Below are 23440 nucleotides of genomic sequence, written 5' to 3'. Positions count from 1 at the left end.
GGCTGAGGGATATCTCTTAAGGCCAAAGGTCAGGGGGGGTCAATCTAACCTCCTGGCCTCTTGCTGATTTATTATCCCATGCGGTGATGTCGCCCTGCTTGGACCAAATAGGGACAGGGTCAAAGGGCATACTGTATCTGTTGCTGTTGTGAAAGGCTGCATAGACAAGTTTTCTGAGTTGGGGATAAAGGGACGCAGAGCCCCATGTACTGCGGGGCCACTTAAGATGACGAACCTTACCACTACTGCATTTCCCACATAGAAACCATGGAAACCAGGTCAATACTTAAGTAATACAAGGGCTTAACACTGATTTCACATCTAAGAGGTGCTGTTAGGCCCAACATGAATAGCTGTGTCTCACGTCTCTTGTTGCTCAGGCTTAACCTTGGTAGGGCAGCTTTCATACCAAACTGCCTACACACCAAAACCAATCATAAAAACGTCTTTTTAACATACGCCAAAAATAATTCTGTAACATTATTCTTCTGAGTAACTCCTTTTCAGTTTCCGAGCAAGCCAGGTTTTTTTTTTTTTTTGGTAGCACATGACTCTAATGGGATCACAGGTGTGTGTGTTCATTGGGTGTTTTATTACGGTTTCGAGCCAGACCGAGCCAATCAGAATAAACTGGAGCAGTCTAATTTGCATTTGAAGACCAAATATGGGAATGTGAAATATTCTGTGGTAAAGAGGTACAGGGTGAGGGGGGGCAAGGAGCCACAACAACTGTCCCCAGGCAACTGCCGGCCTTCGCTATTTAGGGACAACTCCTGACAGAGTGGCTGGCATCAGCTGCTGCTGACATTGTTTGTCGCAATTTTGGTTGACACAGTACACACACACACACACACACACACACACACACACACACACACACACACATACGCACACACATGCACATGCACGCACACCTGTTGACCCATATCTGCTTTCATATAGCACTGCTGGGCCTCTACATGCCTGGGCCTCTCTCTAGACAGGTGGCCTCCAAGCACCCCCATGGTGGGCAGGCACGACCGCACAGCCTGACAACGACCAGCCGCTCACCAGCCATGACCTCCCAGCTGAGCCTGTTTGGCAGTTTTTTTGTGGGAAGTGAGGGGAATTATAGTGACGGAGACAAGTGGGAAACACAGGTCATCATGGTTAAATGGCATGAGCCACAGACTGCTGCTTGGTCTCCTGGATCTTAAGCCCAACACTCCTACAGCCCCACGTGACTTTGTTTATCTCTAGACACAACACAACTCCTGATGTGTCCTATCCTCATGATGATGTCTTGGATATATTGTTGGGTTGTGTTCTTAAATTATCCTCAATCTCATTCATTGGTGTCCAAACTACTCATAGAAATCAATGATGTTATTCAAGGGGAGGATGTGTTTCATTTAGCAGGCTGTCGCCATCTTTTCCAGGGAAACATCAGAGTTAAGAAAGAAGTCGTTGAGCATAACTAGACAAAAACCTCTATCAGCCCTCTGTAGTCCACAACGTCATCAAGCTATGCCTTTTGTTTTCATTGTTTTGATTGAGGGACCCCTAGTGGCAGAGGTGGCTTATTGTGTGTTAAAATTAAAAATATTTAGCTGTATCAAATGAACCTGATGTTTTTTTATGGTAACAATTATTTAGTGAAGAACTGTTATGTTAGGTAAACTTGAAGCTGCACATTTTAACCAATTTCCCAGAAAATCAGCTAAATAAAATACAAAATATGGAGGGTTTCCATCAAGATAAAAAATTTTGCACTTGGGTGCCATTAAAACATGGCAGATGAAGTCATCAGACAAAGCTGATATACGGTTAAATATAAATTCTACTCGTAGCTTTGTTTTGGTCTCCACTAACTCCCATTAGCTGCTAAATGCTCCACTTCGCTCACCAGCTTGTTGTTAACATGGGCTGTTAGTTGTCTGGTGCTGGTTAGTCCAGGTTGCAAATTCAAAATAATTGATCTTTTAGTATTATAAATGTATTTATTTGATTTAGCTGAGTAGCTTTTATGTGATTTATTAAAGTATCATAAAAAATGATTCCCCTTGACAGTCAACACATGATGCAGGTCAAAACAGCAATGAACCGAACCAATGGCAGCTCACAGTAATGGGCTCGAACATGACCTCTCCAGTGCAAAATTAGCAGATTCAACAGTAGAAATGTACAAGTGACCAATATGTTTCAGGACCATCTTATTGGAATGCAAACCAATTCAACAGGTTGTGTTGTTTCTTGACTGGATCTTTAGCATTCAGTCAGCTGATTATTTTCACCATTTTGAGTGTAAAGTGCGGCACAATGGCTGGTTTTGTGTGACTTGTGACTTTCTAAGCTCCACCAGCCTATTTTCAGCAGCATAATGAAGTTCTGTTCTATTCTGAGCGTGACTCAGGTGGCAGGATCAAAGACGCCATGGACGATCGACAAAGCTCACAGAGTCTAGCGTTTCATGACCTAGCATGGGTTCCTCCTCTGCACGAACTCAAGGGCTGCCACATTTCACTGTCCAGCATCTGTGACAGTGTGTCCCTTATATTCTCCTTTTAACTGCTGCCTCAGATCCTCTTTTAGGTTTGCGCTCCTGTGTACTTCTGAGATCAAACTGCCTTTTGAAGTGGGAGTCTCTCCCTCTCTTCTCTCCGTCTCGTCTTGAGATGAAAGAGGAGCACGGGGTGACACAGAGCGGCCTCTGCAGACGGAGGTAGCCATGGGGTCTCTCTTTCTCTCTCTCCCTGCCAAAATCCCCCAGTAGTGATAGAAACCAGAGGAGGACAAAAGGCGGCGGAGCTCCGTGGCCCTCCGGCCCATGCAGTCTCTCCGGCTAATTGAAAATGGCTTTGCTCTCCCCTTTGCTCTCTTCCCTCACTTCGGCTTCGGCTCACTTATGCTCCTTCTGTCCTCCTTTACTCTCTCTCTCTTTCTCTCTCTCTTTCTCTCTCTCTCTCCCCACTGGACTGTGCTGATCTTGGGACATCCCCAGTATTTTTTGGCCTTTGAAGGCAAATATAATTGAGTGGTAATATGATACATATTCTCTTTTCCCTCTGCATGCCTTGTTCAATGTGGTATGGAATATTGAAGTTCAAAGTAGGCGCGGTGGAGGTGTTATTCCTTCTTTCTCTAACCCCTTCTGGGTGATTGCAGTGTGAAAGGAATTCAGGAGTCGGGGAGATTTGAGCTGGATGGAAACTCCGGCCCATCGGCTTACCTTGAACCCGGCTCCGGCTCGAGATTTCGAAGTGAACCCGCCCCCCCGGAAAAAAAAAAAAAAACCTACAAGACAGGTCTCACCTTCCAATGCAAGCAAATTATGGAATAGATGAGCCGGTAATCAAATTCCTCCCGAACCAAGAGAGCAGGCCAGAGCGTAATGAAATGGAGTTTTTTATTATTTACAGCAGAGCTACAGTGCAGAGGGTGTGCGTGAATATCATTTACAATCATTTCCATCCATCTGTAGAGCAGCAGCAGCAGCAGCAGCCTCGCTCTCTGTGTTTTTCTCATCACTCCAGCAAGTGGACATGTTTCCAGATTGATCTTTCCACACGATAATAAATACAGTACAATAAGGCAATGTTTCTATTTACAACTCTTATAAAACTGTACAGGAGAACGGACAGGCAGATATGTTCAAAAAGGTCAGAGTGCCTTTAAAATACAACCACTTTATTAAATGTAAGATAAATAATAGCTATTTTTTTTAACCACTGCAAAAATTATGAAAATACATACTTGTGCAGAGAGAAGAGCCTCTCATCTTCCCCCTTCCTTCTCCCCCCCCCCTCTTTTGTGTGTGCATCCGTCTTTTTAGGAGTGTGCATGCTATAATTATGGGAAGCCTTTCATACAGTAGCTACATAGCCGAGTTATTTTCTATTTTCTGCTTCCTACATGCCTCGGCGTCCTGTCAGATAAATGAGCATGGGAACAAAGTGAGAGCATTGTCTTTTTTTTTTCTTTTTCTTTTTTCATTTCAAATGTGCGCTCTCGGCGGCGGGCGGATATTTCCGAAACCTTTCACACAGAATTAGTGCGCCCGCTCCTCAAGGCTTACTGTTTAAATTCTGCACATTTTCCAGTGTTTCTTTTCATTAGTCGCTCACAGTGAGTAATCTCCCCTTACCAGGAATTCAGCACTTAATTAGCTCTGGGGAGAAAAAAATAATCAGAGCTTTAATGGGGCAAATTTATTTCAAATTGCACACAACAGTGTGAGCCCCCCGAGGAGGGTAATAGAGGATATTAAGCAGGGTCCTGGTGGTGGTGTGAGAGGTGAAGTGGTGCTAAAGGACTTTGGGATCGATACACATGGCCGTGCCGTCACTGGCTGTATTCCTGTAACACAGAACTGGGCCCCGTCATGGCAGGACGGCTGGTAACTTCGTCGTAGCTGTAAATCAGCACCATGTTAGCCACCCGCATTTCTTCAGTTCCACTTCTTTTACTCCAACCTTCCGGTTCTTAACGCAGGGCAGAGTCAACAGATAATCTGCCCTTCCCTCCCCGTGTCATTCGATCACTAGCAACAAACACACGCCGCAGCCTAAGTACAGTTAGGCTAGATGGATATGTGGCTATGGAAATAACCCCGTTGTGTACTGGGTGTGGATGGTGCCAAGATAATCAGAAGGACTCGAGGAATGCCTCTGCCATGGCCGGACAGTTTTTCTCTGTGCCTTCGGGGAGCTTGAGTGCTTTGATTGCATTACGACTTCATTACTGGGTTAGTTAGCTTTGGAATAATATTTGGAGTGGAGGAATGCAGCTCGGTGACAGGCCGCACATAAATGAACATTATCCGAGTCGTGTGATTATGGGGCTAATGTAAGTGAAATTAATTCACGCAGCATGCTGCCGCTTGAGTGAGGCTGCCGGGGGAAAGACTGAAGGCCCGCAATGCTGGTGTAGAGGAGAAAGCTACATTTTTGACATGCAAAAAACTAAAAAAAAGTACCAAACGGGGCCAAAAACCATCAGAAGAAAGAGGTCAGTCAGTTTTCTTTCTGCACCATGAATCCCACTCTCAGTGGTGCTCTTGCCCTCATGTCCCAGACAATTAAAAGTTGTTCTCTTCTGAGTGGTCGAAAGTCAATGAGAAAATTCGAGATCGTAAAATGGAAGACAGGGTCTGGCCCGTGTAGAGGGCCGGGCTGTTTATATGAACTCCTGCTCCTTTAATCCTCCTTTGGTGATGATGTCATCATACCCTACGTCACTTTCCCCGTGACATCAGGGCCCCTCATCGATGCTGGCACCCATGCATTTCTGGATGGTCACCCTGCGGATGGAGGGCTGGGACGTCAGCTCCGGCTTGGGGGGAAACTGCTCCATAAGGACCCGCAGGACCGCATCCATTTTCTGGTCCATCTGATGGACCTGGATTTGACACAGTGACAGAAGACAGACAGGTTAGGTCAGCCGAATGCCTCTGGAGATAAACACTCCCGAACTAAGTACAGCATAGACCTGCGTTGTGAAACAAACAAAAAACGTCAAAAGGGTTTGTGCTTTTGTTTCGTAACCATCTGCCTCTTTAATATTGTTGCCATCCCAATGACAGAGCAGCGTGGGGCATAATGACACGTTAGTTCGCCCGTCGCCGTCTACCTGCTAAAGCCACTCATTACAAAAGCTGTTGAGCTATACGATCCCTGCGTGGGCGGACAGACACTCACACACACACACACACACACACACACACACACACACACACACACACACACACACACACACACACAGGCCGCTGTTGTATACATGCCTCCCCAACTGTAAACACAGGTGTGTCAGCCAGCATCGCTGTATTCACCTAACCATGGTGTGAATACAGATGAATGGCTCCACCCCAGTGACAGAAGTAAACAGACAACAGACTGCCTGGTGACATGCAAATACAGCGAGGACATTAGCACACGTACACACCAAGACACCCTCATGTGCACAGTAACGGAATTAAGCTAAATATATCTTCTCAAAGTGCAATTTTGAGGCACGACTTCAAAGTCAGATAATCGAACCCTTTGTACTTTGTTATTAACTGATAGTGTGGTAAAAAATACCCAAAAGTCACACTTGACAAAAAAGTCTGTTAATTGTATTTAAGTATCAAAACATTCACCATCAAAATAAAGTGGTTTAAAAAGTACAATATCTATTTACTTTTGCCCAAGTATTTGTTTTGAGCACTTTTTACAACACTGCATGTACACACTCCAAACACACGCACAAAAAGCAGCCGTGCAGACTTATTGCACACACTTTCCCGACTTCAAAGAGACTTTCTACATCTTCGCAGCCTTGGCCTTGATTTTACCTCTGCGCTTATTTATCTCGCTCTCCTCTGAGGGCTCCAATGGCTTCAAGAAAACCAGGGGAAATGTTAAAGATGGCGCTTCGTAAATCAAAGCTTAAACAGCAAAGCACATCAAAGAGCCATAACATCTCACGCACCGGGCAGAACAGATAGATTCAGACTCCTGTCTCTACTGGACGCTGATAGCGAACAACTCTGGCCAGAGAGCGGCATTTCTGGCAGGGCACGGCGAGACAGTTAACATCAATGGCATTTTCATAGGCTTAAGCGTATGGCTCCTCTTTCTCTCTGTCTTTTTAGTGCGTGTGCCTGACGCGCCTGGACACTTTTATGGCAGAGTAGGACATTAAGCAGCGATTATTGTTGTTGAAATATGAGCCATAATAGGAAGCGTAGATCTAAAATATCAGCGTGTGTCACAGGGAAGAGTGAAACCACATCTCGACATGCCAGTGATCACAATTTATAAACAACAGAGTATTGTTCAAATGTCTGACGAGCCATGGATGTCAGGCATATAAATTAGTTTTGCTTAGTTTCTAGATCTCATTACTACAGAATTTATGTTTTAGAGCTGTTTGGATTGGCAGTTAAAGCTCGCGCCGACAGTGAGCTTTAGGTCATGTGCAAGTGCTTAGATCTGACCTTTCTTTTTTGTCAATTACAGGTAAACTGAGTCTTAATGACAACACATAACTATGTCATAAGGGTTTTGAAGTGTGCCAGGGCAAGAATTACTTCCTTTTGACCCTTTTCGCGAAGGTTTGCTGATATTTCACCATCCACAGTGCTTTCCTCTGAGATTGTACCATGACCCAAATAGCTGCGCTAAGTAGACGAAGCACGCGCTGGGCCCGGATGAAGCTTAGAGAATAATAGGCTATCATAAACATGTTGGGCAGTAATCTACAGACTTATCAACATTCTCGTTGGAGCTTAAAATGGATCAGGAATTCCTCCTGCTGTTTTTCTAAAAGGAGGGGCCCAGGAGACCCACAGAGAGACAAGAAAAACATAATTAGACGCACAAGACGTATTTACACCCTGCAGTCGTGTTTTGTTTTTTTTTCTTTCTTGGAGATGGACGCGGGGGGGCGAGATGCGAAAGTGAGAGGGCGAGATTGTGCAAGAGCATGTTTACGATTGTGTCACTGGTGGCGCAAGAGTACGTCTCCTTGTGTTTCCAAGTCTGGATGTGGGTGAAAGAGATGTTGTGATTACAAATGAGAAAATCAAAAGCAGGTGAGAGAGGACTGAGTTAGAGAGAGAAAGAGATCGTGAGGGTTTTTTTATTGTTTAGCTTTTTAATCAGTTTTTTAAATCCACATTACTGTTTCGATTTTCAGTGGAAGGATCAGCAGCGATGACTCAACTCATGGGTCATTTCAAGGCCTGCAGCTTGTACTGTCTATCATACAGATATCCTGTTATGAGTTATGGGAGACAGTGTGCTTGTGACTACTGTTCTTCTTTGCTAATATACCTTCTTCCTGTGTGTTACATGCTGCACTGTATGTTGTCATGACCTCTGAGACTTTTGCATGACATCACTTTGTTGTCTTGCAGAGGACAGCTCTTGCAGGCACAGTCTACGGCTGCAACTACCAATTACTTTCATCGTCGCTTCATTGATTATTTTTCTGTTCTGTAGGCGTTTCCAAAAATGGCACAAAAATGTTCAGCGGTGTTTCCAAAATCGCGAGATGATGTCCTCAAATGACTTGGTGCTAAGTGTACTGTCACAGAAGAGTGAATAAACTAGAAAATATTCAAATTGTTACTCAAACTGATTAATGGATTATCAAAATGATCGGTGATTCATTTAATAATCAGATACAAATTGTGGAAACTCAAGTGCTATCTGGCCTTTTGTATTAATTTAAGCAGACAAATATTGCTATTTTGTCTTTAATTAAACCTTTCAAATTGTGAATGTGGCATTTACCGTATATGGGGAGGTTGTATTGAGTAGGCTTTTTTCTTTTTTTGCTGGAGTTGGGTGTCACCACTGCTGTGTCACATAAACGCATGTGATCCAGTGACAGGTGATGCTTCCAGCTGTCCCCGGCCCTCCCTCTGACCACAGACAACACATGGGACAGTCACAAGCACTGCTGACACTTCGGCAGCCGGGGTTTCCCTGAACTCTGATAAGGTCTCTCTGACTTCAGCCGAGTCACAGAAGGGAGAGAAAGAAAGAGAGGGAGACATGTGTCCGACTGGGTGGTGCTCTCAAGTAGAGAGCATACATAGTTTTGAAGAAAAAGACAGTTCTCCAAAATTTCTGAACTAGCTGAATAAAATGTGAAGTAACCCCAACCCCAGCAAAATATACTATGTCTGCAGAGCTTAAAAAACAACAACACAGAAATACTGAACTTAACTCATACAACTTTTTGTTAAGTAAGAATATAAAAAGTCTTAACCAGCATGTTGATGCTGAAATAAACTTACATGATCAACAGTGTGTGAAGAAATATCACCTCTGATGCAATGTCAAAGATATCTATGTGTTGTGTGTGAAAGATGTCCGCTGAAGCTAGCATGCTAACCAGCTAGTGAAGCCCGAGCTCACAGTCCGGATTGATAGCTGCATGGCTAACTGAGCTAACTAGCTAACGGCAGCTACAGTTAGCAAAAGTAAGCTATTCCTCTGGTGATATGCTGCACCTATTTGTTTGGTGTGACCTTGCTTGGACAGGTGTAAATATATAAATATATATAATATATGCATATATAAATCGTTGCTAAAGCTTCAGACGACCTTTTCCTCTTTCAGTTACTTGTTTCCAAATAAACAGCCAGACAATCAATTAAAATATTACAGTGCAGAAAAGTTGAAAACCCCTGACATTTGGGAGGTTGAAATCTATAAATATTCTGTATTTTTTTCAGAGAGGCATTATAAAAGGAAATAGGTGAGATGAGCTGTGGGGAAAGAAAGATATGCTGTATTATATCTGTTCATCAAACCAAATGAAAAAACCTCTCTTTAATGCCTCCACAGTAGCTCAAGTGGATGACTTCCTCCAAGTCTCTATATTTATATTTGCCACTGCAATACTTGCTTTTACTTGTGAGTCTGTCATCACTTGTTGTGTTGTTTACAAGTGCAGTACTTTTTAACTTCATTGTAAGGTTATATATGAACACAGTTATTATCATTATCATATAAATGTTATCATCTACTGTATTTGGTCTTTGAGCTGTATTCCGGTCATCGCAGCAACTGCTGGAGCCATTGAGACAACGGTGGGGAGGACACGGAGCCCCTGTTCACAGAGAAACACCCTTCCTGAACCACCTTCCTGCCCTCCCATGGGACTCCGTCTGTCAACTGATAAACCCCAACAAACACACAAGTATACAGGTAGACAGACAATCGTGTGTACAGTGTGTACACACACTTGTTTGGGCCAGTCCGCCCGTCACCTAGCAAACAACAAACAAACAAGGAGCGAAACGAGGGACCACATTAACCGCGGCCAAAGAGCTGTAGGGGAGAGTTTAGGCAAGAGAGCCATGATGGAAAACTAATAAAGAGCTGAGGGGAGTAAACACCAGTGTCACCGCAGGGTAAAAGTCATCACAAGCTTTACTTTCACCAGTTTAGCAGACGGTTTGTCCTGCAGAGTAAACTACAACCCCAACACCAAACAGCCCCAGTGTTTACTGACAAAGGTTTTACAGAGTGTTTGCGATGTAGTAACATCCTTTACACAATCACGCGTTTCACAGAGTGGTTAACCTCGCCTCATCCTAGCTTGTGAACGCCTGCACCTTTCGAGGACGCCCCTTTCATCACCATTCACGATAACATCACCTGTCACCAATTAACCTGTTTACCTGTGGAATGTTCCAAACAGTCTTTTGTTGCTCCCCTCTGACCTGTTTGAAATGTGCTGTTGACGTCGAATTTAGAATAAGCACATAAAAATAAATTAAGCTGATGAGGAAAAAGGTTAAATATATCGTCTTTGTACTGTTTTCAATTCCATAAAAGACAAAAATGTCAATCTGTGTTGTAGCTGGTGTGGTGACTTCCCGGTGCTCTGAATGGATCGTGGCTTTTCTAACAGGGTTATTTTACGCACGTGGACTCAAATCAAATTCACGACAAGATGAAATAAGATCAATTTTGTTATCCCCCCCAGGACGCTTTTTTTTTTCTCCGGCCCCGAGGCTGCAGCACAAAGGCCAGTAAAAGCAGCCAGTCTGGAAACAAGAACAGACAACAGCACGTGTCAGACATACATTACATCACACAGATTCAACACAGATTTGTGAAAGCTAGAAGTACAGTCTGCGGTGGAAAACGTTACTCAGTACAAATTTGAGACACGTGAACTTTGACTATGTTCTTCTTTTGCGTATTTCTACTTCTGCTCGACTACACTTCAGAAGGAAACATTCTTTTTACAGCACAACAAGCTGATTAATCAAACAACTTTAGTGATTGGGTACTTTGCCGAGTGCGATTTCTGGAAGGAATGTGAAAATGTACGAGTGTAATTGACACAACTCAACAAAGACAACTGCAGTCCTGTTAGTGATCCCCCTTTTCACTGAATGTACCCGTTTATCTAATTGCTTCTTTTCTTCTGTACCTCGACTGGACTGCAGTTAACTTTAATTTTGTATCCTGATTACATACTCAATACTACACGTTTCCTGTTACTACCTGAGCATCCATAATGAACATTATTATTAGTTGCAGTCCTGTAAACATTTCAATATGAGCTCCACCTCAACCAACTACTTAATGCATGAGTAGTAACATGAAAATAATTTCAAACGCTACTTTTTTGACACTTTTTTAAATTATATTTGCATACATTCACACTAGAGGTAAGATCGGGCCTAAAAAACCCAGCCCGACCCGACCCAGGCCCGCAGGCATTAAAGCCCGACCCAGCCCGAGCCCGACCAATTAACTTGATTTGCAGGCCCGAGCCCGAAGCAAACCCGAAATTTCAATTTATCCCATAGTATTTTACGTTCACGAAATGTCCGCAAAGCCGTGCGCAAAGCGTGCTCTTGCTCTGCGCCTCCTGTTTAGTAGTAGTTATATAGCAATTACCTTACAGCGCCGCCTTCTCTGTTTTATCCAAATTATTTATTTACAACAAGTATTCCTTAGTTTAGTATCCACACATCGTTTTAGTATACATTTTTATAAACATATATTTATTTAAAAAAAAGTCAGCGAGAGAGAAGCCCGAGCCCGACCCGACCCGACCCGAACGTAATGATTGACATTTTAGGCCCGACCCGACCTCACATACATGCAGTCTTTTAGTGCACCTTTACCTGTATTTTTTACTTAAGTAAAGGACCCGAGCACCTCCTCCCCCACTGAACATATTACCTTCATTCATCTGGTTCAAATTATTTAATCTATTGTACAGTAGGCAAAACATAGCTGTAATACTGCTTTTGATAGAAATGTATGAAGGAAATCCAGAGGTCAAGAGGTCAACACGATACCACCTCGTCTAATGAGAAGAGAAGAGAAGAGAAGAGAAGAGAAGAGAAGAGAAGAGAAGAGAAGAGAAGAGAAGAGAAGAGAAGAGAAGAGAAGAGAAGAGAAGTGAAGAGAAGACTTGTCTGACTTCCATGCATAACAGCACATCTTTAATTCAAACACGGTCCTCATAAGCTGGCCTGTGCCGATAGAGCGATTCACACTGCCATCTGTTGGAGAGTCATAAAGCCTGGAGAAAAGCTCGGAGCTGCTATCGCTGCATTCTGTGATCCCTGCCAGATTCAACCATCGCATGATTACTGACAAATGGAGACATGACACGCAGGAGGGGCTGTATGATACTGCATGAGGTAGACAGAGGGAGCATGCGTGGTGGCTCTGACATGTCATGATTGGTGTGCGGGTGCTGTGGAGTGGCGTGGCGCGGCTTATTCGTCAGGAGAAAAACAAGGCCAGTATGTACACTGAGGAGCGCAGTCCTGGCTGCACTGGAGCGCACATAGCCTTTCTTTGGACAGGCAACGCTCGGACGTCGAGCACGTAGGCAAACAAAAACACGGCCACTCACGGAGACACATGTAGCTCCCATTCTTGCTCTCTCTCTCTCTCTCTCCCTCTGACAGTCACCTCGAGGAGGGCCGAGGAGTGAAAAAGACGAGAGGGAAGAGGAGAGAAAATGCAAGAGTAGAGCAGAAGAGACAGAGGTGCAGGGCTGCCAGAAGGAAAGACTACCAGCTCCAGGAATGTCTTGGCATCTGTGTCCGACCAGGCCCGCGCTATTCAACAAAACAAGATTCCTGTCATTGAAATGCTCTCAATCGCACGAGACAATGGAGACAGAGCCGGGACAGAGAGAGAGAGACAGATAAGAGAAGGAGGGGGGAAACAATCGCGCAGGTCACCGTCCCTGCATGCTGTAATGAATGTGTAATGTGTTTTTCCCACCACCGTGACCTCAAAAGGCCTGGTGCTGCAAGCCTGCGCAACAACCGCACAATTTCACACTGTCATTCTTTCTCACCTTTGTTATGACTGCGTCTGCGTACATGGCATTAGCATGACTCACGCAATGTTCATTCCAGTTGGAGAAGGAATTCTTTAATATCCCACCGGGGGCCTTTAAACGCTGTTTTAGTTAAAACTGAAAAGATCCAGTGTCCGTCACTTTCACACTTAACTCACCGAAACACATTTCAGTTCTGTGAAATCATCTGCAGTCAGCAGAAAAGGGCATTTTCATGTCTGGTGTGGAGCAGTCGAAATTCTCACACTCTGGCCAAAGATTAAAAGCTTTCCAAATGTTTTCACACCCCTGATAGAGCACTTCTTTAAATACACAAGTACTTAAAGCTAGCATAGGTTATATATTTGGGGTGTATTTTTTGATATATTTGATGAAACTCACACTATCCCATATGTTTCTAACAATGTTCAAAACCAGAGACACCTGAAAGTTACTAAATGTGACTAACACCCGTCCTTGAACAATTTTGCCCGACTCTTGCAGGTAGACTTTCATCAGCAATGATGGTTGCTGAACAACGAACACGGCAGCTCCCGTCAACCCACGTGACTCGGTTTGTTTCGATTAAGTGACTCTTAGTGGCAGAAAATTATAAACTGAGCATTAACGCAGAGTTAAAATGCTTGAAAATAAAAACACAATTCTTTTTCACGCTGTTAGTTAGACGAAGTTAGCTAGGTCAAAACCAACATCAGTCAACATGTCATTAAAATAAATGATAAATAAATAAAAATTCTGGTCAATAAAAACATTCCCGATTTGTCAAAAATCTGAAAGTAAATAAATTGTCCTTTCTATTGTTAACAGGTATCCCACTGCTTTATATATTACATTCATCCAATACTTTGAATCAACATTCATTTGAAGCGGCGGTAATCGAAATTGCTTTGATAGACAGTCGGTCAAATTATTCTATGGAACGTGCAAGCAGCCTCTCGTAGTGACAACCCCACAGAGAATCATTATCAGACTCTGCAGTCGCCCTCAACTGTATGTGGAGCATTTTCATTGTCTGTCATCTCATTGTTTTTGTTTTACAGCCCTCACTTTTATAGTTGTGGTTCACTCTCAACACCTTTATCAACCCCTTTCCAGCCACAGTGGGCATCCGTTTTTGGTGGAAAGTTTGCGATAAGCCAACGGGAGACTCGTCCCCACACCAGGACAACGCTGGTAACGCACGTAATTCCATTCAAGCTTTGATGTTGGACAGTGTCATGTTCTGTTTGTCAGCCGCTATATACAACGGCCTATGTGCTATGAAGGATTCTCACACAAATAAGGCATTTATGTGCAAATATCCAGTAAAAAAAGAAAGAGACCAGAGAGGTCATTTCCAGTTATTTTCCACCCGTGCTCTCATAAAACCTACGGCACAATGGCGACAGCAACAGCATCGGGTCAGTTCAGGTGAATTTCCCTGCCTCTCTATAGATCCCCTGTGCAGCTCACTCAGACTGGCTGCCTGCTCTTTGTGTTTCACCTACACTCACACACACACACACACACACACACACACACACACACACACACACACACACACAAGGTCCAACATTTCACTCGTAACACAATGGTCAATGCAGAAAAAAGCAACAGAGGGTGCACACACTGGCCTCGCTGGTGGGCCAATAACAAGCTAGCATTACACAGAGGTCATCATTATCATTGCCGTGACAGAGCCGCATGAATGGAGAATGGAGATGCAGGGATGAGAGGAGGGAGGGGAGGAAGGGAGAGGCAAGAGAGAGAGAGCGAGAGAGAGAGAGAGAGTGAAGGAGGTGAAGGATAAAAAAAAGTGAAAAAAACAAGAAGAAAAGGAAAATAAATTTGAAATTTGAAAAAAAAAATACAAAAACCCCCCCAAAAACCGGACACTAGTGGCTTTTGTCTCCAGGAGAGTGGGTTAACTGTTAACACACACACCACACACACACACACACACACGTTAAGAAACACAATATTGCGCGTTAGTCTGCAACTAGGTATAACATCATCAAATCTAATAAATTCAACACAGCTTCATCCATGTTTATTTTCAGAACTTCAGGTAAAAAGCAGCATGATCCTCCCCCTGAGAAGTGACACTGACACGCCACGTAGCACACCACCTCTCCTCTCTGTCTGTAGAGGTTTGGCTCATCAGGCTTGTAATGCTGTTAACTGGTGTACACCTTACCTCATGTTCTGAGCCCCAGCTGGAGAGGAAAAAAAATTAGGGACGGGCATGATTTCAGTTAGTTAGTAGAGCTCTCTCCACACTGACGGGAGAAATCCTCCACTCCACTCGTCTTTGCCTCTGCCGTTCAAACCGAGAAAGCATGGCAGCTGCTCTGGAAAGAGTATCGACTTTCCCTTCAATTGTCACCAGTTTTTCTTTTTTTAAATAAATGTAATGTAAAGCATCGGCAATGCAGTGGCATAATCGCGCTTCATTCAATGAAGCTTGTTTATGAGTCTCGTCAGTGAGTCATGTCATTACCACTTAGTGGCCGGGCTCAGTTGATGCTCAGTGTATATTTTACAAATTAAGGTCTAGTCTCAGTTTAACTGCATGATTTAGGGTGACTTTTCCCCGTTCGCCTGCAGAAATCTGCCAAACTCTGATGCGTGTCCTTTCTGATTATTCATAATCCAACTTGCTGCAGATTCACACTTTCCAATTTCTGAGATTTTGCATCGGAGCTTCCAAGCGAAAGAAAAGGGTAATGATAAACATCTGCGAGCCATTTCAGTGACCATGCTCTTATCGCTTTACAGGAACAGCAACCAACAGACCAATCGAAAGAAATTGCTTCAAAGGTTAGGTTCGCCCCAAAAAAATGAAAACTCTGGCATTACCAACTCACCCTAAGTCAGGGGAAGTTTTGTAGGCCACAAAACATTCCTGGAGCAACACAGCAAAACAGTGCTGCGGCATTCTCCTAAACAACTGAAGTAGATGGGGATGTTTTGATTCGTAAGGAACACACATAAAATGAGTCCACACAGCTTGTCTCGTGTGATCCATGATTCCAGGAGATTTTGGATTTCGGGGGGTTTGTTTTTTGTTTTTTAAACATTTTAAAAGAGGTCCCCATCTACTTCAGTTGTTTAGGATAAAGGTAAAGGTGCAATGCTTGTTTTTTTTTTTTTTGACTATGAGGCTTCTCAGACAAGGGGTGAGGAAACAATGACTACATTTTTCCATTTTTGGGTGAACCTGTTCTTTAAAGTCCCCTCCACACATGTATCAAGGCATATACAAAATGTATAAATATGTGTCTAATGTCATTTTTTTTCAAATGTCTAATAACCACATGAGCCCCTCCTTTCCTTCTCCCTCATTAAAAATTACAGACTACACGATTACGCAAATATTTTTGACTGCTGGACACAAGATGTTTCCAACTTCACTATAAAGTGCACTGGAGGCTTCAAGTCTCCACATCACACACACCTCGTAAAAACATTTAGCAAATAATGTGATAACGTTTTTGAGTGCCATAATGCTGTCGTCTTCAGAGGAGGTGTTGAGTATGTCTTGGAGACTTCTCATCGGGGATACACACACACACACACACACACACACACACACACACACTGTATATCAACTGCTCACTCTATGCAGATAAGACCCAAGCTGACCCAATGTCTCACTGTCTTCCTTTTCTCACAGCCTTGGCTTGAAAAAAAAAAAAAAAGCACGAGCTGACCAAAATGTTCTAAAATGTAATGCAAATATACAAAAAGCAAAACCACACGGATGTACAAAGTAAAAGAGAAACACAAACTGAAGAGAGGACGCGTATGATTGTTTTATATCAAGCGTGAGCCGGCGGTTAGGGATGAAAGATGGGGGAGAGAAAAAAGGGGGAGGGTGGTCAGATGAACTTCAAAAAGGCTCTGGTGGCCTTTATTAACAGTTTGTTTTTGCGGCCTTGTGAGTGTGTTGACTCATCCTCTGAGCTCTTTCATATTTGCGGGGAGGGGCGGAGGTTGTATTCAGTTTCTGGGCCCCGGACTATGATTATGAAACGTGATAGCATCTCATTATTGATGTGTTTGTGTCGCTGTGTGTTTATATCGGCTTTCATGAGAGGCCACGCTACTTCGGTAATGTCTTGTGGGTTGTGTGTGTGTGAGACTGCGCGGATGCAAAACGGTGTTGTTATTATTAGGGGTTATTAGGAGTTATTAGTCATGTATTTCAGAGACTCTGTGTGTGTGTGGGTGTGCATCCGTGTGTTTTTTTTTTTTTTTTGGATCGCTGCTGTGGAACTGGTTTAGCATTCCATAACTTTTCCAAGAAGTTCCACAACTAAATAGGAGTGCTACCATGACCTTAAATTGTTTCTTCCTCTCCTGATCGTCTGGTTTCCATACAGATGGAGGAGAGCAGCCGGAAAAAAACACCAGCTAATGCAGTGGATGTGTGAAAAGTGTACATGTACTCACGTCACGTGATGTTTGTCAAACTGCCCCTAAAGGTTTTATTAAAATTTTTTTAATGGCTCTTTCTCTCATTGCCCTCAGGAACACGTGACCTCACAGAAAGTTTCTGTACGTGTTAAGACTTTGTTGATGCTACAAACCAGCACCCTTAAAGCATTTAGTAGTGCTTCATTTGAGGTGAACCGGGGTCACGCTTTTTTTTTTTTTGCAAGCTGAGTCAGAACGAGGGAGCGGGAGAGCGAGAGCGACAGAGTGCGTGAATGAATCCTAAACCAACGTGTCAGGTGGACTCAAATTCACCAACCCAACGAGCGACCGACCGGCTCTACCAGCGGCCTCGGTGCCAGCTGGAAAACAGAGCTAGCCCGGCTCAGATTCACCACGGGTCGGGGACGCTGCCAAGGAGAATGGATTCACTTTAACGCTGGCAGATACAATATGTTCTTTGTATTGTAAAAAGCAGGAGAAAGAGATGGACAGAGAGCGAGAGAGAGAGAGAGTAGGAAGAAATGAAGGGGAAGGCTGGATGGCAGCGGTGTGCGGGTGGATTAGCTGTGGACCGAGAGAAAGAGAAGAAGGAGGGAGCGAAAGAGGGAAACGGTGGTTATGTTTTAAAGAACAGGAAACCAAGCGAGAGCACCTGACGCACATGATAAGTATCAAGGGCTGTGCCACGTGCCGCTAAACTGCAGCCAAAGCTCTTTTTCTGCAGGGGTGGCGGCGGTGGTGGTGATGGTGGTGCTGTGTCGAGGGGGGTGTGTGCCGGCTAATCTCTCTTCTGAGTGGGTGCGCACTCAAAGCTGCTTTTGTTTCTGAGGGCTACTTTCACGAGGACGCACAATCCCCCGTGTCCACTCCTCCTCCTCCTCCTCTCCTCCTGCTCCTTCTTTTTTTTTTTATCCCTTTCTCCTTTTTATCTCTCCGTTGTTCGGCGCACACTCCTTCGCTCTGAAACACTGTGGGTGTCTTATTTGATTTACCGATCATTCTGTTTGGACATGACTGCGGGGCTGCGAGGGAGAGAGAAAGTGTGTGTCCGTGCACATACGTACTACGTGTGGGAAACACTGATGGTCTTTCATGTCTGAGGAAGGTTAAAAAAAAAAAAAAAAAATCCATAAATCGAAACAGCCAGAGAATGCGTCGGGGCGAGGGAGAGGCTTTGATGTCGCGTTGGAGGCGCATTAGTGTTTTTCACATTGAGGGATGAGAGGGTCGGGGAAATGTTCCCACAAACAAAATAAATGAGCAGCATAAACAAGCCAAAAAGAGGTGAATTATGAGAAGGCTGCCGAGGGATGAATCCGCTGTCAAGCTCAGAGGCACACGGGTGCCGGTGGGGAGGAGGGGGGAATGCTTTTAGGTCTCACTCCCACACGGACAGGAAAAAAAAAAAAATCATTTGTAAGCACCATGGCATGTTCACATAAATATGTTTGTAGTTAAACTGAAAAGGTGAGGAAAAATATGGAGCATAAATACCAAAAACCCAGCAATTAAAAACCCATTTCTGTTTGGGTTTCTTCGGGATTTTTTTTTTAAAATTGGATATAAACACAGTTAAATAACTTTTCAAACAGCAATAATTTACTCAGATTTATGATTATGGTCCATTATTGTGTAAATGAAGTCCTCCAGCAGAATTAGCCAAATTGTCAAAGAAGGCCAGAATGAGGCGTTGGAAAAATATTAAAAACAAACTCAAATGTCCATCACCCTCTGCGTGAAACACATAAAGCAAAACGCCATCTATATGTAAACACCTCATCCTCCACCGACCGAATTTCCTGGAAGCTGTCGCCACACACGGCTATTCTAGGCCTCCGACCGAATCGATAAAAGCACTCAAAGCGTTTTTTTAGCGCGTAAAGTCGAGTAAACACACTGGCTTGTGGGGAGGGAGAGGGGGTGAGGTGGAGGAGAGGGTGGAGGGAGCAAGCAGTTGCCCGCTGGACCATTTGTCCTCAGAGACAGCTGGACCCTATCTGCCCCTGACTGGTCCCCAGTGTGGTGGCCCTCGTGAGGACAGAACGCAAAGGCAAACACATTTTAATACTTTAGATTAAGTGCACGGGAGAAAAAAGTAGGACATAAACAGCAGGACGGCGAAAAAAATGCGTCTGACACTTGAGAATGTTGTCATGTTTCAACACACACGCACTTTAATCCATAAATATAAGACAGACATTTGCACACAAACACCCAAACAAAGAAAAAAAAAAAGAGTTTCTAGTTATTTAAGGCCCCCCCTCTTCTAGGAACAATTTCAACACATCCAACGAGGCAAAACACTAATGTTTCTCCATACAGTATGTGGGAAGATGAATTCATGATTCAATCAGGGCAGTTTGATTACATTCCCCTGTCTCCTCAGAGCTAATAAACGGCCCGGCGACGTGACACCGTGCTCCGTCTCATCGGCCAAGCGGCAATGACTCAACAAGAGAAAACTGCAGGCTGCTGTGGCTTTGAATCACTCACACTCATCCGTTGGAAAGGGGGGAAAAAACAAAAACACACACACACACTCACGCAAATACTGATACGCCTCCAAAGAAACGACAGGGCAGCGACGCATGCATTTGCGTTTGTATTGTGTGTGTGTGTGTGTTTCTGAATGTGTAAGTGCGCGTGCACCTCGGTTTTGACTTTGCATCCAGGGTGTGGCCTTGCATGGGGTTCACACAGGGGAGTCTTTATAAATGAAGGAGCCCCTTGCCCTTGCCCCCCCCCCCACTCGTCTTCTCACTGCCAGCTGCCACAACCACCAAATGCCCCCCCCCCCGAATGCACACACCCACATACACGCACACCCCCCACCCCCTCCTCCTGTGCCAGGCTGTGGTGGCAGCCAGCGTGGCATCGTCAGTCACCGGGGAGGTGCCATGTTACTACGGCCACTGCTGTAGGTCGGCCACACTGCGGCTTTGTTCTCATCATCAATAGGCCAGTCAGCCTGATATTATAAATGACAAGGGGCGTGCCAGCACTTTGGTCTAGGTTCAGGGCGACCATTGAAATGGATACTAATGGCATCGTGGCTTCTGCACAGGAAATCATTTCCCTCAACAACACAGACGGTGCTGTTTTCTGAGCAATTAAAATTCTTGCAAACGGTCTACATAAACATATAGACACTGCAACCGGAAACAGTTTTTATTACAGATTTATTTGACATTTCTTTTTTTTTCTTTTCCCACTAAATGTATTCGCTGGTGGAAAATGGCCTATGACAAGTCCTATAAACTTAAAGATACAATATGTAACATTCACTTAACGGTTAATGGAGACTAGAACTATTTAAATATTTTGTTTAGAAATACACTGAATTAGCCGGTTTTAGGCTTGACCGACAGTGATCGGCAACTGGGGGGGCAGTGTCACATATATAGGATTCTTTGCTTATTTAATTGTGCTTTTGCACCTACTGCGTGTGACTCTGTCTTTACTGCGCTTCGCCATCCTTTTTAGTCATGCTTGCTATTGCCTTTCTCTTGCTACCCGCTTTCTCACCGGGTGCGTTACATCATGGCAGTCCACACGGACACGGAGCGGAGCCGAGACACAGACTCTTTCGTGACTTTATGACAGGAAGTACTATTAGAAAGTTCCAAAGACTTTCAAAAAAACAAGAATCTGCTCATCTTTAATTTTGTTGAGGTGTGTACTCAGTGATTCTTAACGTTTCCAACAACCTTCTACCCTGGAGAAAAATGTAAATGTACTGATGGTAATAATAGAACTACTTAATATCTGAAAATGTTCAAACTCTGTCGTCTCAAATGACGGTACGCTGCAGCTCTATGTTAAGAAGCAGCCCTAATAGACAAAACATGCTTCATCAGCTGTGTCTGCAGCAGGCAGCCTCTCAGGTATTACTCATTTAATTTTCCGAAACATGATCCAAACTGTAAACCACAGAGCGACTTGGACATAAGAGAGACACGAAACAACACACGCGATGTAAACAAGAGTTGTCTGGGTACAGTGGAGGGAATTTAAGATGATGTGTGTATCCCAGACAGCGAGAATCCCCCATCAACCCCACCCCACCCCACACCAGCTGTCTGCCCTGCCCAGACAGTGGCCCTGTGCCTGGTGCCACAGCCCCCGACGGCATGCCAGCTGATCCTTGGGTGCAGGAGTCAGCTTGACCCAAACCAACCCCCATTCCCTTTTTAACCAGCATTAAAGCCATTACTTCGGATAGAGAGCCTTATTATACTATATGACCACAGCTGGCCTCACACGGGAGAGGGAGAGGGAGTAGACGGCATTGTAAAGCTGTGCGAGACGGGACAAGAACATCTCGTCGCACATTCGCCTGTTTCCAAATATAGCATCTTTCCCCGTCCCACTTAGCGTCTTGTTTTTGTTATGGTGCCGTTTTTCCTCATCAAAGATGTGGACATGAGAAGCGGTGTTAGCCGGGAGCCTCGCTCGTTCAAGACGTTTGTTTGGCTTTTTGAGGAGTGATGTTTTGATGCTGTCTGCAAATGCTGGGGGGAAGCAGAGGAGGAGGACGATTATGCAGGCCAGAGGCGCCCTGGTTGGACGGTGACATTGTTTAGAGGCACGCAATTGGTCGGAGTGTCCGGGGAAACTGCAGAGAGGTCACCGGGTCTAGGAAGCTCTCAGGAGTGAGCTCATTTAACCATAAATTAGACAGAGCAATGATAGAAAATGTGAATGAAACAGCTTTCTTGGGGCATTACCAAATGCTGCTGGAATGAGAGCTGGACGGACTATTTCCCATTTACAGTCTGGTGTTATTCCAGAGCCAAATTAATAATAACTCCATCAGCTCTGCTTGATGACCCCACATTCTTTCTTGAAGACCAACACTAGGCCTGCCAGGCTCAGCAGACAAAACAAGACATGAAACTGATAAGGTCAGATGAAACTATTCTACTCATTTGACAAGTCACTGTGGCTTAATATCCTCTATTCACTACTCCCACCTTAAACTGCTGCCACTGTATCTGAGTGTGTAGTTAAAATGAAATTGGTTTAAATATGTAAGTAAGTAACAATAAAAAATTCAGTGCTGTGTCAGAGATAGCTAAAGGTCTGGCAGCACCCATTATCGGTCTGGTATCAGGGAAAAATGCTCTGGCTTGTTTGCATTTCTTTAAACCAGTCATTATCGTTTTGGCCGGTGCCAAACCCCAGATGGGGCACCTGCAAAATAGTATCGGTAGTATTTTGCATGTGAGGAGGCAAGCCGTGGCGTTAAAGAAGAAGAGCTGCTAGCTTGTTAACACTCATACTGTTAACAACCAGGTTCGTGTTAGGGTAACTTTCCATTTTCAGGGTGTAGGTTGCTAGCCTGGAGGTCAGTGTTGTTTCCCATAGGCTTATACCTACAGTCTACACCCAGTGAGTCAGACGAGGCTTAGCCAACAAGGCTGCCCAACGACCAACCGCAGTTTGAGTCACACAAGTGGATATTTCAAAGGACACCTGGGGATATATTCATTTGTTTTTGAGGCACCAAAACCAGGGTTTTATTTTTAGGGGGCCTGCAGACATTTCCATGTGTGACCGTTGCAACCAAAACAGGTATTTTAAACCAAACCATTACGTTTTCTTACCCCAACCAAATGGTTTTGGTGCCTAAACGTCTCGGGCATAAGCACCTTGTTGTGACAAGAAAAAAGCTGAAAATTCAACCTGAACACAAGTAAAGTTGCAATGTAAGGAAACAACCAGTTTTGACCAGAAACAAAAAAGTCCTTGGCTTACATTCATTCTGGTGACTGGGTTGAGTTTGTACTGGATGTACATTGTTACGGAAATATGGATGTTGATCCATGATGGACATTAAAGATAGAGTTATGACTAGGTTACGACTTATGGTAGAAATTAGACTAGTGCTGTAATGACAAAGACGTCTATGTATTGTGTTGTAGGGATATCTACTGAAGTTAGCATGCTATCCAGCTAGCCCTGGGCCTTTTTTCCCAGCAGTCCAAACTAATGGTCTAGTGGTGTAATCAGCAACACTCCCCTCCTTGTCCAGTTAGCATGGCTAACAGAGCTAACAAGCTACAGCAGTTACTACTACTACTGTTTGTTGGGAGTATAAATTTAAGAGGTGGCCAGACCTAACATATTGCATTTTTGAATATGAAGCATCCAGCACTCAGTTAGCTTAGCGTAAAGACTAGAAACAGAGAAAACAACTAGC

At 44.1% G+C, this 23440-nt stretch overlaps 1 protein-coding gene across 4 annotated transcripts in view; it reads right to left on the bottom strand.

Moving 5' to 3' along the window:
• Nucleotides 1–3368: 3368 nt before the first annotated feature.
• kcnq1.2 (potassium voltage-gated channel, KQT-like subfamily, member 1.2) overlaps nt 3369–23440 on the bottom strand; it is a 171653-nt gene continuing 151581 nt past the window's right edge. For all 4 annotated transcript variants that reach the window (XM_037107771.1, XM_037107775.1, XM_037107773.1 and 1 more), the window contains one exon: nt 3369–5376. In XM_037107771.1, the coding sequence (XP_036963666.1) occupies nt 5230–5376 (147 nt within the window). In that variant the 3' untranslated portion in view covers nt 3369–5229. The remainder of the gene's footprint in view (nt 5377–23440) is intronic.

Source organism: Acanthopagrus latus, chromosome 8 (assembly GCF_904848185.1).
Source record: "Acanthopagrus latus isolate v.2019 chromosome 8, fAcaLat1.1, whole genome shotgun sequence".
Classification (NCBI taxonomy): Eukaryota; Metazoa; Chordata; class Actinopteri; order Spariformes; family Sparidae; genus Acanthopagrus; species Acanthopagrus latus.
Note: the sequence above shows the minus strand (reverse complement) of the source record. Positions and strands in the feature narration are given on the sequence as shown.